The following is a 17,136-nucleotide window of genomic DNA, read 5'->3' on the forward strand; positions in this document are numbered from 1 at the left end:
ATACATCACTTACATCCTATCCACGTCGCATTCTGGTCAGCACTATATCTTATAATCATCTCTCTCCAGCAGAGATTCACCACTTACAGGCTATCCATATCCAGCACAGTCAGCACTGTATCACATAGATAGCTGTCTCTAGTAGGGACTCCTAACTTACATACTATCATCCCACTCTGTCAGCACTATTATCTTGTAATTATCTCTGACAGAGATTCATCACTTACACACTATCCATATTCCATCCTAGTCAGCACACTATCTTGTAATCATTTCCCCCTAGTTAATATTCGTCACTTACACACTATCCGCATTCCATCTTAGTCAGCACTGTCACATAACTATCATTAACTCTCTCTAGTAGAGATTGATGACTTACATACTATCCACATCCCATCTTAGTCTGCACTGTATCTTGTAATCATCTCTCTCTAGCAGAGATTCATTACTTACCCACTATTATCCCATCTCATTCAGCACTGTATCTTGTAGCCCTCTCTCTTCAGAAGAGACTAACTACTTACAGTCTATCCATAGTCCATCTCAGTCAGCACTGTATCTTGTAGATATCTCTCTAGCAGATATCCATCACTTACATTCTATGCACATCCCATTCCAGTCAGCACTGTATCTTATAATTATCTCTCTCCAGCAGAGATTCACCACTTACAGGCTATCCACATCCCAGCTTAGTCAGTAATGTCCCTTGTAGCCATCTCGCCTGCATAGATAATGATTACTTACAGGCTATTCACATCCCACCTCAATCAGCACTCTACTGCATAGTTATCTCTCCCCAGTAGATATCATCCACTTACACACTATCCATATCCCAGCTCAGTCAGCACTATGTCTTATAGGCATCTCTCTTCAGTAGCGGTTCATCAGATTCAAAACTTACACTCTATCAACATCCCATCCATTAGTGTCATTAATACTTCTCCGTTGTTTATAATTTCATACCTGTACCCCTACCATATTCCTGAACCCCACTGCCACAACACCAGTAGATAGAAACGCTGCAACCGTCAACAACACCTTCATAGTGATAAATGTCTCCTTGCTTTGATATATTAGTAGATAAATATAACGATAGATAAATTTGTTGGATTTATGGGAATGGAATGTAAAAAGATCAAATCTAGCTCAACTTGGTTGGAAGAGTGTCGACGCGATGGATATGTGAACTTCAGTGAAACTAAAGAAAAGGATATCCTCAATAAAGCTCTTTTTCTTATTGATTTATATATTTTGCCTCTTTGTTTTAGAACACTGCTAACTCCCAGTCTATGACGACTGTTATCTGATGTAGTTAGCCACAGAGATCTTACTAAACTATCCAGTATACGTTATAGGGGATTCTTCCAGGCCACTGGAGTTTCAAGTGGACTTGATCCGAAATATCCATGATTTATCCATTACGTAATTCTGAGGTACAAATTAGAAAAGCAACCGCTACGGGGCGTTAGTTAAGGTTACTGTTTGTTCATTACTTTCTGAAACCGGTCAACAATTCTACACTGCCGGTCGCCCTTTCAACAAGGCTGCATTTAGATCTAGCAACGAAAATATCCATAGCAGATTAATAATTTGGAAGCCAAAGAAATATTGTTGCTCCCTGGAAGGTCTCGTCAATTTAGTTAGTTTTGTAGATACTACACTTTTTCTTGGGCAATGTGACGGGGAAGCTATTTCCTTCGGATTTTATCTATGTTACTAATTCTCTCTTTGGAAGTCTGTCTGAACATTTAAGTGATACCTTGGGTGTCGCAATATCAATTTGGCTAGGTGTAGTCTATAGCATATTGAAGTAAGAAACAATTCTAATGACGCAGAGTGAGGTAAAACATTCCATGGATAGTCTGGATAATCTGTGGCACATTGAATAAGATGCTGCAAAGCAACTCTAGCTCGAGTCATAGATTAAAATTTAGGATATGTCTATGATGCGTTAACCCATCTCCGCAAGGCAGTTCCCTACTTGGCCTTTCCCAACTCCACATCAGATGCAGACGGACTCCAGAGCTAGGATTAGCCTTAATTTCAACTGTCATGATAAGTTTTGTTAATACAAGTCATTTGGGTGTAACTGCATAACTCACAGTACATATCCCATGCTAAATTTCTTTGATTGTTAGGCCAGCATTCTGAAATGCCCTTTTGCACTCTGTTTCCTCGCACCCAATTTTAATGCACTATTTAAGGAAAGAATCATAACCAAGTCAGGTTTATCTTCATAGACCCAACATAGACCCGCCACCATATAAAGGCTTTTAATTCGGTGAAGAGCTCCTCAATCGGGTTAACATCAGGCGAATCTGGGAACAAATATACCAACTTTACCCCTGCTTCTGGACACCTTTGCTCCAATCTCCTGGAGTGGTAGAAGTAAGTATTATCCATAATAAGAACAGGTTTTTGCTCTGGCCATCTGCCATAATGTTGAAGCAGCTCCTCAATAAAATCTTTAAAGACTAACCCGTCGGTAAAGCCTTGGAAAACACAGGATAGGATAACCGCATCTCGCGCGTAGGCTAGGAGATTTGATACCGTTGATCACAATGAAATTTGGCCACTTGAGTAGGGGCAATACTAAGAGGAGACCAGCTAGTTCTTCTAAATCTTACCCTCTTGTTACACCCAGATTCATCCATGTACAGAAGGTGGTATGGGTAAAAGTCTAGTATAAAATACAAACACTCATCATGTAGATCTAGATTCCCTCCTTACTTTATATTTGGTAAGATTTTTTAGATTAACCTCCAACCTTCACGCCTAAGAGCACCGCTAAGGCTGCATATAGTTACATGCACCTGAAGCTCATCACATAGGTAAATGGCCATCTTATTAAGGTATAAAAGGGGCTTCTTGAGTAGATGATCACAGAGGGCTCTGACCTAGTTGGTGTAAGTCTCGGGGGATGTCCACCCTTATTCGGGGGTGCCTTCACATCTCCGAACAGGTTGATGTTCGTGACATGCTGAGTGATAGTACTTGGATGGCAGCCAGCCGCATTGGCAATCTGGGAGCGGGTAATATCACGGATGAACTCCAGTGTTGATGGAGCTAGACTGGGGTCTTAGCCCTACAAGGATGATCGACGTGATCTTCCGGGAGGATCCTTGGTAGGTTAATGGAGATATATCCATGTGGCTTGATACCGGTGTATGTCGGAATACAGGTGATGTAAAATATTTTGTGTCATGGGCCGCAAACGTAACAATGGCTCTCAGAGAATTTCACGAAAGCGGCTTAGCGTGTTTCATATGAGGGCACCTGAAAGTATTCGAGAGTATAAACATTTGCAGCAGTTTTGCAATCAGGTGTATCCCGAGACCAGGACCGTGGAAAAGGCCAAGGCCGCACATTGGAAACAATTCCTTGACGAGGCTAAAGGTGGACAGCTGTGGAAGGCGGCGACATACATGTGACTGAGGGAGTCCTATGCAAGCATCCCATCTCTGAAAGTGGGCGAGGAGGAACTCTCCGACAATAAAGATAAAGCTAAGGCATTCCAAGAAGCCTTTTTCCCTAAGATGGCGGAAGCAGAAGAAGAAAACATAGCACCTGCTCCAGCAGAGATACCATGGGAACTAATCACTAAAGAAGAGATCTACCAATCCCTAAAGGCTGCTAAAGGAACCACCGCCCCAGGGGAGGATGAGATACCCACCCTAGTTTAGAAAAATCTATAGAAATACCTTCAGACAGCAATTAATCACATCTTTGCCAAATTAGTAGAACTCGGGTACTATCCCAAACAGTGGAAGTAAGCGCGGATAGTGGTACTGTGGAAGCCAGGTAAACCAGACTACACAGTACCCAGGGCCTATCATCCCATCTCATTACTAAACACTCTGGGCAAAGTACTGGAGGCAGTCATGGCCTGAAGGCTGTCATTTTAGGTAGAGACCTATAAACTACTTCCAGAGATGTAATTCAGAGGTAGACCAGGATATAACACAGAGCAATCACTCCTAGTGCTCATAAATGCAGTCGACCAAGCATGGTCATAATCAAAAGTGGTCACGCTCATTGCATTTAACCTTAAGGGGGCTTTCAACAGAGTTAATAAAATAAGCCTTGATGCCCGCCTACAAGCTAAAGGTATCCCAACAAAAGCCAGGCTCTGGATCCACAGCTTTATAGAGGACCAACATGCCAGCATTAGCTTTAATAACTTCCAGATAGAGGACTCTCTGCTAGAAAATGCAGGTCTTGCGCAAGGATTACCACTATCCCTAATCCTCTTTGGATTCTTCAATTCCGATCTAGTGGAGCAACCAGTGGACAACTATAGTGGAGCATTAGTATTTATTAATAACTATTTTTAATAGCAGGTAGGTGCTTCTGCAGAGGAGAATCTTAAGATGATCTAAGAGGAGGATATCCCCCAGATTAAAGTATAGGCCTAGCGAACTGGCTCCTCTTTCACTATAGATAAGATAGAATTAATCCACCTGATAAGATCCAAAAAGGCACAGAGAGTTAGATAAATCACTATAGATAGAAAGATTATTAAACCAAGTGATAAAGCAAAGCTACTAGGCATTATCTTTAATAAAGAGATTCAATGGAAAGAATATATATAATAAGTAATTAAATAAGCTACTAAAATCAACATTACACTTAGTGGACTGAGACATCTCTATCTAGAATAGATAAGACAGCTTTATCAAGCATATATAATACCTATGATTGACTATGCATCCACTGTTTGGCATAACCTACTTAGGGACAGGACCCATCTAAGGCTACTTAGAATAGTCTAGTAAATAGCGCTGCTCCGCGTCCTCTCAGCATTAGAATGGTCTCAACCCCAGCACTCAAAGTAGAATCCTATCCCACAGGGGTTGAGAAGTCAAACAATGACTGCTCTAGGGTTTATTTGCAGCGTAGCGCTGATTGGCTGGCAGAGTGGGGAAGCTGGGAATGACTGCTCAAGACTTCATAAGAATGACTTCTTAAGGTTTTAGGGTCCATTCCAGTTCAAAATCTAGGAATTAATAGAAATGCCATTAATCTATAACAGAGCAAAGTTTTAGTATTATAGCTGCCCAGTATAGGGTGTAGCATAGTTTGGATTTAGTTATTGTGGTGGATTAAGGAACTTTGATGGGGTTTTAGGATCCACACCTAAATATTACACAGGCAGTCAACTGAACCACCCAGGTGATTAATCATATTTAATAACTCAGGGGTAAAGATGGGGTATAGAAGATAAGAGAGTGTACTTAATAAGTTTTATACTCTATCCCACAAGGGGCGGCGACTGTAGTAGAGTCCGAGCTAGGGTTTAGCCCAGAGTGGTTTAGCGGCCGGGGTATGAGGGTAGGGGCCAATGAAACAGTCTGGGGTAGGGTCGTGGCGCCAGATGGAGTCATATACATTTTAAATTTCTGCAGGTTACTGGCTGGCCAATTTCACATAATCTGACCAAATTTCAATGTGGAATTCAATAATTTGCGGCTGTGGTAAGGGGGTGGTTCAGGTGCAGAATTTTAAGGTGGTTTATTCCTACTGAATAGTGTAAATCCAAAAAGCACTGCCTATGACCACCACCATTGCTCTAGGTAAGGTCAGAGGTATTTTAAATTTAGCTAGCTCACTAATATACTAGTTCTAAGTAATCCAGTTAAATTTCAGTATCAAAATCAATGATTTACAGGCATGATGAGGGCATATTTAACCCCTAGAATTTAGTATGGTTTAAGTTCTGCAGATAGAAAAAGTAATGCATATAAACAAAATATTCAGGGGCTGAATCCCATCATTATTTAGATAGTTAGTTAAATAGTATTATATTCATCCAAACCATCCATCAAGAATGGAACAGCAGTTATTCATCCAGCTTGACCAGCCACCCATTATTATCTGCTGGTCCTGCCGCTATGGGGTGTGGCCGGCTAAGGTAGAAAGCCATCTCTGGGGGAAGGCCCATTAATTACCCTAGGCCATAGTAAAGCAGATCCATCAGGTTATTAGAGCTAGGAAGGTGTGGAGTATAACCCCTATGCAGTGTAATAGCCTAGTTAGATTGCCCAGTTAATTCCTTACCTGGATGAATACCCTAATGAGTTACAGTGCCAGCATGACCAGGCCTAATATCAATTCATCACGCAATTAATTAATAAGATAAAATGCCATTGGCATGAGCACCATGGATGGACCATACCATACTATAGGGGTTAATCATGCCCGCAGGAGCAGGAACAGGCGCAGATCACAATCCAGCAGGGGTATTAGGTGGTGACCTACCAGCAGTTTTTCCCATCCCAAAAAGGGTCCCATTATATCTGGGTGCCATGCCCCAACCAGCAGCTAGAGGAGCAAGCCTGGACCGCACCTACCGCCCACATCCAAGCCACCATCGATGCGGTGATCCAGGTATGGGAGCAGGCCCAGGCCCAGGCTAAGGCAGACCAGGCCATCCAGGCCAGCCAGCTGACTGATGCGAACCCCTGGCTGCAGATGACTCAGTGGGCTGAGTATCTGCAGGGCATCCAGGCCCATGACCTGCTAGCCTGCATGGCAGCCCCAGAGGAAGATCCCCAGGATGCCACAGAGCAGCGGGTGCAGGTAATCTAGGATACTATGGAGTAGGTCACCTATAAGAGCTAGCAGACAGTCCAGCATTGCGGCCAGGCCATCTAGGTAGAAGCCGTCTAGTCAGAAAAGGGGCAGACCTCATACCAGCTGCTACTAGCATACATAGATGAGGCTGTAGTCCAGAAGCATGTCCGTCCATGGTAGTAGATATTAGTATTTATTACCTGCACACAGGCCCTGCATGACTAGACCAGCCTAAAATACAGGATGACTGCCTGGCAGCGCCAGAAATGGCGGCAGCTGTGGCAGCTGGCTAGCCAGGCCCCAGCCCACCCCAACCCCTAGGGCAGCTAGGGCAGCCAGGGCGCAGTTCCCAGGGACCTAGAGGACCTAGAGGGATGGGCCATAACTGCCATTGAAAAGGCATGCTTAGAATTTTGCATTAAGCTGCTTAACCAGTGCCATTATAGCCATAAATATGAGAGTGCATTAGTATGCGCCATGGCTGTGTTAGGGCAGGGGGAAACTAGCTAGTGGGACCCTAAGAGCTATCTACCTATATTATCCTGCGTGATTAAGGTGGCCTGATTCATGGTGGTGTAGAAGGCATTATAGATAGACCCTAATCCATGGCAGATTATTCAGACCTAGGTGCGGAAGGACTAGAGCGCTAAATAGGTGCTAGCTAGTGTAGATAATTAACTTAGGGAGATTAATGAGGGATATAGTAGTGATGACCCCCTATCTATCCTAGGGCCCCCATTATTGCCCCTGTCATCCATCTATAGTAATAATTTATTGCCTGTGGTCAACATTCGCCTGAGCCACTAGCCATTCTAGAAGTAGGTAATATAGATAATGCACTAGTTTATAATCTATAGGACCTATAGCCCTATGGAAATATTACTAGACTAGTATATATATAAGTTAAAGATCTATTATAATTATATAGCCCCCGGCCATGTGATATAGATGGGGGAAGACTAACTATTATATTAGTAGATAGTATTTACTATAGGGGATTTTCAGGGGTTTATCTATGGATTAGTAACCATGGCTTAGGAGATCCTAGGCTATTTATGCATGCTAGATTATGCATAGATACCCCTCATTCCATGGACAGCATTATATAATGATCCCAGCCAGAGCCAGGCTGGGTAGAACTTTGTGCAGGATGCATGGACCCAGTGGCTAGTGGATAGGACCTACTAGATGATTAACTAGCTGCAGGCTAAGCCAGCCATGCAGTAGTATTTTATATGGGGGGGCTAATTCCACCCTAGTGCCATCTAGTAGTACTAGTAGCGCGTGGCCTAGTTTAAGGAGAAATTAGCCATTATAGTGCATATCATAGTAGGGCAGCCAGCCTAGGCCCCTAAGTTATTAAGCATTCAGCATTATAACACAGCAAATAGTTAACAGCAGAATATATATATTAAGGATGGCATGGTAATATTTATGATAGCATATCATAAGGGGTTCCACGCTAGTAATAATATGAAGATCATCCATTGATATATGCCGCGGGAGGTAGGGGAGTTGGTAGTATGGTATATCTAGCTGGTGATGCCATTTATCAACCAGTTGGCTGCATGGCAGGCCGCGCAGGCTGCACGGGGGAGCCAGGCTGCGCAGGTTAACCAGGCGTCACAGGGGAACCAGGCTGCGCAGGGAAGCCAGGCTGCGCAGGGGAACCAGGCCATGCAGGGGAGCCAGGCTGCGCAGGGAAGCCAGGCTGCACAGGGGAGCCAGGCCGCGCAGGCATGGTTATGGGGCCCTGACCCCGGTACCGGCCGCGAATGGTTGTCCAAGCGGTTCTAGGAGGCGTTGAAATGAGAAACCTGCACCTAGTTAGGCACCACCATCCATATCACGGCATACCAGGACATCACCATTGGCATCAGCTACTAATTTTTATGGCCATCCACCATGTTCCCCTATAATATCCAGGAGGCCAGGCCGGCCCTAGCTACCATAGATACCAATGCCAAGGAGGGCATGAATATTAAGTAGTGGATAAGCCATATTACTGATTTATAGGCTGCCTATTCATCACACATTGCTAGCATGGTATATGGCTATATTATGCAGGAACAGGCCAGCAGCACAGCCCACCAGTGGGAGATGTTCCAGTTATCCAGCACTGATTAGCACCAGTTTTTAGGGTTTAGCGCCCCAGGCCACCCATCCATATTAGGCAAGTGCAGACAGGCCCTATGGGAGGATGAGGCTAAGGTTAGCTGCATGGAACACCGCCACTAGTTAGCCATTATGGATCTGGAGGTGGCCGCGCAGCGCATGACCAGGCAGCCCGACATGCAGTTCTGGGGGGTCCAGGACCTAGCCATGCAGGCTATCCAGCAGGGGGAGAGCCCTGTGGTGGCAGTCATGCCCACTAGTAGGGGAAAGAGTATGCTATTCATAGTGCCTGTGTTTACTACCCCTAGGGGCACTATTATTATTATAGTCCTGCTGGTCATATTATAGGCTGATATAACACAGCGGTGCTAGGAGCTCAGCATATTATATATACTATGGGAGAGCCAGCGGCCCCCTAATGCTACATCTATTATATTGGTGACGTCTGAATCCATGGTGAGCCCTAATTTCTAGATATTTTTGAACCAGCTGCAGTAGACCCAGCAGTTAGACCAGATCATGATCAATGAATATCATATAGTGTTAAATTCCCAGCATAATTTCTGGCCCCAGATGGCCTAGCTGGGCTGGTTAGTCCAGGCCTGCACCTAGATGGTATGGTTAACCACCATATTGCCCCCAAGCATGGAGGCTAAATTATGCTAACAGATGAAGCATGACCAGGTAGCTATAACTATATACTAGGCCTGGACCAGCCAGCCAAACATGGCATACTGGGTGTGGTGGCTAGATATGACTAGGGTGGGCTAGGGCCTATATAACTAGATTAAGAGTAAGGCTGTGGTGGCATTTATTCAGGACCACATTCAACGGGCCGCTGGGGGGAAGGTGATTATATATATAAATATCATTAGGTAGGTGATGGCCATGGTGCAGGTGCTCAGGTGTGAGGCATATTACAGTGAGCAGTTAGACAAGGCTGGGGTGCTAGTGTGGTTTATAGGGCCTAGCCCAGTGATCACTACCACCAGCGCGTTAGGCATGGGGGGGTGAACATCCCTAATATCCACAGCATCATCCATATTAGGACCCCCTGGACGTTACTAGATTATGCCTAGGAGAGTGGCTGGGCTGGGCAGGATGGACAGCACAGCGAGGTGATCATTATCTAGCTAGCAGGGTGGGATGCCCTGGTGCCATGGATGGAGGGGGTGGCCCCTGAGGACCAGGAGTAGGTGGCAGAGTATATAGGGGTGGTGGAAGGGGTTAGCTGCCACTAGGTAGTGTTAGATCAGTATTTAGATGGAGTGGTGGACGGGTATTAGCAGCAGTATTGCTAGGATGTGGATGCCGGGGAGCAGGCATGTAATGGGTGCGATCCTGACTGGGAGGGGCAGGAGGTGGATCCAGCCAGGGTTAGTAGCAGCCTAGTAATGGTATCGTGCGCGGAGTCCACGTTTGCCATACTAATTACAGGTGACCATAAGGTCTAGTGAGCGCAGAGTCCATGTTGATTCCCATCCACTCTGGAGTCCATGGGTCCCCACTATCCTGCCTTGGCAGAGTCCATGTCTTACTCCTAGAGTCTATATTTCCCCCTAAACTTTTTTTTTTTTTTATCTATTTTTCTTTTCCCCTCCGCTGACTCTCCCCGAGCCACCAACCATCATGTAGTGGAGGTTTAATTTTAATCAAGTCTTAATACTATTACTATTACTATATATATATGTGTTAGAGTTAAATGTCTATAAGAGGTTTCATAGTTATCTATAATTCATAATTTATAATTTATAATAATAGTTAATTAACTCCTTATCCTAGTGATCTATCCTATATTAAATCACATTCTATTCTCTAGTATAGTTTACTTCCTAGTTATTTGTCCCATCTCCCTCTAGAGAGTTAATCCTCCTAAAGTTAAGTTATAGTATGCCCTTGAAATTATATCTCTAATTAAGGGGGATAGTAGCTAAAGTAATTATAGATGCCTCTCTCTCACAGCCTAGTATCCTACAGTCATGCCTTGGGTAAAGCTGTCCATTAAGTCAATCCACTATCTACTCCTACGCAGAATATAATGATTAAGTATTTAAGTATAATCAGGATCATTACAGTAGAGGAAGAACCCAGCTAATTAAATTATAAGGTGTGCAAGGTATAATATAGTTAAGGGGGATCTTACTTATATTTTATTTAAAGCTAGTGCTTCCACTACAGGGGGAGAGTATAGGAATATATATTTCTAAAGATTAATACTGTTAATAAATTTTTATTCCGTGACCCCCCACCATAGGGCGCATAAGTTAACTATTTAAGGGCTGGTGGCAAATATTTCCTTATAATAAACCAGGCTCTGCCTATAAAAGCGAAGATCTATCTAGAGAGAGAGAAATAAGAAATAATAAACTAGGGTATTTATACTATATTCTGAAAATCATTACCACCCATCTCCTTATCATTTATATATGCTCATTAATAACCAAAGCCCTGAGGCCAATGGCACTAAGAGAAAGAAAGAAAAAGGCTAGTAGTTAGTCTATAAAGCCTTATAGTTGCAAGGTAGTTAAGTAATGAAGAATGTAGTAGATAAAGGCTGTGTAAAAAGGCCACTAAGGCTCCTATGGTGGTAGTGTAGTTAATAAAGACAAAAGGGGGGTGAGAAAAAAAGCTATATAGAAGGGCCCTAATGCTTCTATTTATGGTGGGGTAGTGGTAGTGTAGTTACTAAAGATAAAACAGGGGTGAGAAGAAAGCTATATAGAAGGCCCCTGATGCTCCCATAGTGTGGTAGTGTAGTTAAAACCAGGGGCAAGAAAAAAAGCTATGCAGAAGGCCCCTAATGCCTCCCATCCAAGGTGGTAGTGTGTAGTGTAGTTGACTGATGAAGATAAAACCAGGGGCTAGAAAAAAGCTATATAGAAGGCCCCTGATGCTCCTATAGTGGTAGTGTTGTTAACTAATGAAGATAAAACAGGGTAAAAAGCTGTGTAGAGTGATTTATGGCCCTTTTAGCCCTAGCTAAAAAGTAAGGGCCGCGCCCCTGATTAGAACTTATACTGAGTAGGCTTTCGCTGGCGCCTGGGGTGCTTGGCTACTACTATTAGTGCTATAGCATCATCAGTCCTGGCCAGGGAGAGCAGTGCATGGGTAGAAAGTAAAGGGAAAGAGAGAAGAGAACTTACTAGATAGTGCCTTGTATTTCTGTTGAGTCCCCTGCTGACCCTGCTAGCTGGGTGGTGGTGCAGTGACTTGGGGAGGTGTTCCAGGGCTGGACTGGCCAGAAGGAGTATTAGTCTAGTAGAGGGAAGGTGATAGGCAGCAGGGCCTGTTTAGACTGCTAGGGGAGCTCAGCAGGGAGCTTAGTGGTGATATCTCTCTAGATGATACTAGCGGATTTGGATTTGACTAGCTTAGTAGTGGTGTGCTCAGAACAACCCCCCGGCTTATCTGGAGCAGAGATCTTAGTTATGTTGCCCGACCCTGGAAATCCACTGTTAGAGCCTACAAGACGGCTCCGACCGACCCCGCCGGGCGTGTTCCTACACCTTCCGGCACCCCCCTCCCTGGTGATGGCATCCCGCTGGGACCGCCTCCCCCGCCGTCCGGGCAGGATGATCTGGGCATCGCTCAATCCGTCTCGTCGCGGGGCATCCGACCATGCCCATCACCGGTGCCAGTGCCCCCGGGGTGACTGTGAAACCAGTGTGCACCCATCAGGATCGGCTCTGCCGACCAGTTCTGCTGAGGGCACTGCTCCCCACCAACATGGCACCACTTCACCAGCAGCTAAATCTAGGCTGTCTGCATCACCTAGTAGACCCCTCCCTGGTCTGGTCCCTGCGCGACCACTGGCTTGGAATGTGGTACCAGCTGGAGTGTGGAATCCCACCGCGCGGGTGCCCTGCTGTGATAGTGATATATATCTCTGCATCCTACCTTGGTGGGGACTGCGTGCTGGCTGTCCCCTCGCCCGAAGCAGCCTAAATGGATGATTTTACCCAGTGATCTGGCTACCTCCATCATCCCTGGGCCCCTATTGCCCACCAGAATCCCTCTCCTAGACTGTGCATGGCTGACTATGCCGCTGGGGTCCCCATTGGAGGGTTCTCACAGGGATCCCACCCCCGGGGCTAAACGCGGTAAGCATAGGATCCACTGGACCTATAGTAGCCGCTAGTAATGTCCCACTCTGGCCCTCGCCGGCCGCAGCTGCTGGTGAGGACCCCGACCACTCACTGTGCTGGATCTTCCATAACAGCAGCAGCCAGTGACAGTGTAAGCTAATCTACACACAGCACCGCGGCCCCTGGCCTGTTAGTGGCAGTGATTAGTTAATAGGTATAAATATTAACCTGGATTGCACGAAAGTCCCCAGCCCTGGACCACTGTGGGATCCAGAGAGAGTGGGTGGCAACTTAACTAGTCTACATAGCCTATCATCTACACCTGGCCTGGCCGCACTTGAGGTCCCTTAATGGGGCTAACTGGGGCCATGGACTAGAGGACCTAATACTAATAGATCCTACTGGATCCCTAGATGAAATAGGACATAACCAAGGCTAGGAAAAGGAGGGAAAAAAAAGTAATGCTTCCTCTTCTAGGCTGCCTAGACCACTGCCCTAATAACAAGATAAAGAAAAAGGGGGGGGAGGTATATGGCCTAGATATACTCTTAAAAGGCACTAGCCCTAGCTAGCTTTGCCCTTAATGCACCTATCCTCTCTTTCTACCCCTCCTTTATTATTACTACTTAGCTCTTAGATGTATGGCCACACCACTGCTGCCATTGGATAGCCCCTAATTATCCACCACAACTGTGCTACCCCTATATGACTACCTCCAGGACTATAATGCCATCATCTGCCAGGCATGTGAGGTGGTGGTCCCTGGCTACCTAGTGTAGTGACATCTCCAGGAGGTCCACTGGCTGGCAGCCTGGGACTATCATCTGTAGCTCCGTGCGCTGCCCAGGGGTGTGCAGCCCTAATAGGATTATATAGACTTCCTGCCCCTGCCCTCTAGTAGTGAACTGATCCCCCAGCTCCCTATCCACCGCGTCTGGTGCTGCTTCACATGTGGGACCTACCTTAGTAGCAGTACCTGGCGGGTCTGGGAGCACCACTACTGGGACCATCCTGGAGTCTGCCCACCCCCGCCCTGGCAGGTTAGCGCCTAATGGTGGTTTATAAATAGCTGCTACTGCTGCTACTAGATCATGGGGGTCCCCAGTGCGCAGCTACAGGACCCCCTGCCTGTGCAGCCTACCTCTGCTGTCACCACCCCATCCCTGTCCTGGATGATGCAGCCCATCCCAGCCCTAACTAAGCCCCTGACTAAGCCCCTGACTGAGCTATCTGCCCTATAACCCACTAATGAAGCGCCAGTGAGCAGTAATAGCTAATCTAGGGAGTAAGCCTCTGGTGGACTACCCTGCCTATAGTCAGTCTGGTCAGCGCCCGAAGGAGTCAGGGTGGACGATAGGGGGGATGAGGGGGACTAGCTAGGTATGGTCCTGATCAGTGATGATGGATGGATTATAACAGATCTAGATAGGCCACTAATAGCTTGCATATCTCCCCTTATACAGGAGCACCCAGCAGCTCCTGCTATACCTTGCCAGGAAGCTGAAGGCCTAATGATAGGTAGTAGCCCTGGGGGCGCGGAGTCCAGCCTATAGGGTCTACCTGTAACTATTATGCTGGGAACCCCCCAGCCATCCGCCCTATTAATGGCAGGCCTTATGACCACCTTCCCTATGTCCACCACCCTAGAATGGGTGCAGAACGCCCTTACCTAGGAGTATTAGATCCTCCAGGCAGAGCAGCATTGGCTTTGGCCACTAGTGGCCTGTCCAGAGGGGTCTACAGAGCTGGCTACTGTAGATAACTCTGTCTTTATCCACTATGTCCAGCGCTAGCAGCAGGATGATACCACCCTGTGGCTAATATTTACTAAATAGCCCTGATACTTCCACTAGCACTTACTACTTAGCCTGGTCTGTATAATGGGGACCCTAGATACCTTATAGGTCCTGCCTGCACTGCAGGCACAGTGGGGTGGTAGTGGGGGATCCTCACCCACCACTATAAAAGAGCTGGAGATGCAGCACTAATATAACCATATTCTTACCCTTATCTACTGGGGGATGGACTGGGTCCTTAACCAGGCCTAGGTAACACTAGAGCAGACCTATATATTAATCTAGGAGGTCTTTAGCTGCTACATCCCTGGTTAGTAGATGTAGAAATGACCCCTAGGATGGCTGCAGCCAGAGATGGAGCAGTAGTATATATAGTACTAGAAATAGTTCCTGTGCTTCCTTCTCTGGGCCATTTCCCTCTTGCATGAGGATTAGGGCTATCTGCTTAGGGTCCATCTGGATAAGGAGTAAGAGTGCACGCTTAAAATCCTATAGCAGACTCTTAACTGCTATCTGGAATGCCCTGACCTTGATGTCTAGATAGATAAAGAGAATCCCTTCTGAGCCTAGCTGTGGCTTGCTGGCTGGCAATAATGGCTGGCTGCTTGACTGGACACAGCTATTAAGCAGGGATAACCACTGTGTAGACCCTGCAAGGCCATAGCTACTCTGCCATTAGAGGCCCACCTCCCATCCCTAGGGGCTAGGTGGCGGTCTACTAAGCACCCTTGCTCTATGGTATGTCACCTACCTAGTAGTAGTAAGTCTGATTACTCTCTAAGCCTGCACTCCAGTCCCCTAGCCTATCTATAGCGTGACCATAAGTAACCCTGGTTAGACTGTCCCCTTTGGGCGGAGGCACTAGTCCTCTAGAGAGCTATGGCAGTCTATATCCCTGTCTACTTAACTATTAAATCCCTGGCCTGGGGTTCTATGCACAGCTCTAGTATTACTAAGCTAGATTCTAACCTTACCATATTACATTGCTCCCCCAGAACTAATAGCAATCATTCTAGTACTAAGGTTGCAGAGGCTACTATAAATAAGACTAGGAGTGTCTATTCTAGCAGTAATATAAGTGATATAGAGGAGACGGAGGAGGATGAGAGGGGGCTAGAAGAGAAGGAGGTAGATAAGGAGGATAAAGATAAGGATGAGGATGAGGATAGGTCCTCCCTTAACCTAGATAAGCTACTGTGAGGTTCCAAAGTATTAGATAGTGGATCTGACCCTAGCTAGGGGGAGGCCGCCCCTGAGCATCCCTTCCCTAGTTAGTTCCCAGCCTTACCAGCAGCCACTAAGGAATGGATTATAGAGGTGCTCTTCTCCCTCTATATTAGTTGCCTGATAACTAATACTATCTATTAGTGTAGGGATAAGTTTCATTCCTCCCTGGTGGCCTTTACTATGGTGCTGGGGATCCAGCCCTAAAATTACAGTTTCTATGAACCATACTACTATACCACTAAGCTAGTAGGTATTATCTAGGTTAGTTGGCTGCTCCTGCTAGAATATGCATTGCTAATCTGCGGCTACTGCTTTATTAGTGATGTCCTGAGCTAGGACACATACTGCTTCCATGCCAGACATGCCCAGCAGATCTAGGGGATCTATAGTGCCTAGGACACATTCTTCCCCCTGAATAATATCCTTACCATGTTAGCGGCGGGGCTAACCATCATCTACAATAAGCTATGCCTGGGGACCATCTAATGGTCCCCTAATCTACAGATGGTCTACTATTACTAGCTACTAGATAGCGGGCTGCCTCTCCCCTAGCTATACTGATGGGTCCAGCAGGTTATTAAATTGGCCATAGCCCTGCTAGAGCGTGACCTCCTTCTCAGCTATAGGTCCCCAGTGGATGTATGATTGCTGGTGGATGACCTAGTGGAGTATTAACCTGGGTTCTCCTTCCTGGATATATGTGTTAACTAGCTCCAGCCTATAGTAGCACTGATCCTATGCCTGGTAGAGAACCCCCCTGGGGGTGTAGGCCCGCTGCACCACCATAGGCAGTGGGACCCACCAGCCATCCAGTGCTATCAGCAATCCATGTAGATGTTCCTGCAGTAGCTAATACTTACTACCTAGCTCTCCTAAGGGCAGCCTAGTTATGGTAGTAAGCTTATAATAGTGAAATAGTAGAACACCGCCATTGCCCCGTGGAACCTATACATCTATAAGGGGTAGATGGTGATTATTACCTATGACTATAAAGCCTAGGGCTGCACTATGTAATAATATATCTATGCCTAATTCCTTCCCCTATCTATTAGCTAGCTAGTGCTCCTGTATCTACTGCATGTATGCCTATTCATAGTAATACTGGTGCCTGTTGCTCAGGAGCACAGCCCCTAACATTACTAGTAGGCATAGTGGGAGGCATAGAACCCAGCTAAGCTATAGAATATAGTGGATTACTTTATAGAGCTAAGTAAGCAATAGAGCTCCTGTGATCTCTTTACTGCACTAGGATCCTAATCCCCTAGAAATCTAAGACATAGGCTATACGGGCAGCTACTCTAGCAGAGTAGCTATAAGTTCTTTAGTTACTTTACCTTGAA

General features: G+C 45.9%; 2 protein-coding genes across 2 annotated transcripts; both read left to right on the forward strand.

Annotated features, from left to right (window-relative positions):
- Positions 1 to 8,115: 8,115 nt before the first annotated feature.
- Aud_001798 (uncharacterized protein) lies at positions 8,116 to 8,370 on the forward strand (the record flags this gene model as incomplete). The annotated part of the gene is made up of 1 exon (XM_043287287.1): positions 8,116 to 8,370. The coding sequence occupies one exon, from the start codon at positions 8,116 to 8,118 to the stop codon at positions 8,368 to 8,370; it is 255 nt and encodes an 84-aa protein (XP_043143222.1).
- Positions 8,371 to 12,306: 3,936 nt separating this feature from the next.
- Positions 12,307 to 12,633, forward strand: Aud_001799 (uncharacterized protein; the record flags this gene model as incomplete). Its single annotated transcript, XM_043287288.1, has 1 exon — positions 12,307 to 12,633. One exon carries the CDS (start codon positions 12,307 to 12,309, stop codon positions 12,631 to 12,633), a length of 327 nt encoding a protein of 108 aa, XP_043143223.1.
- Between the last annotated feature and the right edge of the window lie 4,503 nt (positions 12,634 to 17,136).

This window comes from Aspergillus udagawae (genome assembly GCF_001078395.1).
Source record: "Aspergillus udagawae IFM 46973 DNA, scaffold_1, whole genome shotgun sequence".
NCBI classification, from domain to species: Eukaryota; Fungi; Ascomycota; class Eurotiomycetes; order Eurotiales; family Aspergillaceae; genus Aspergillus; species Aspergillus udagawae.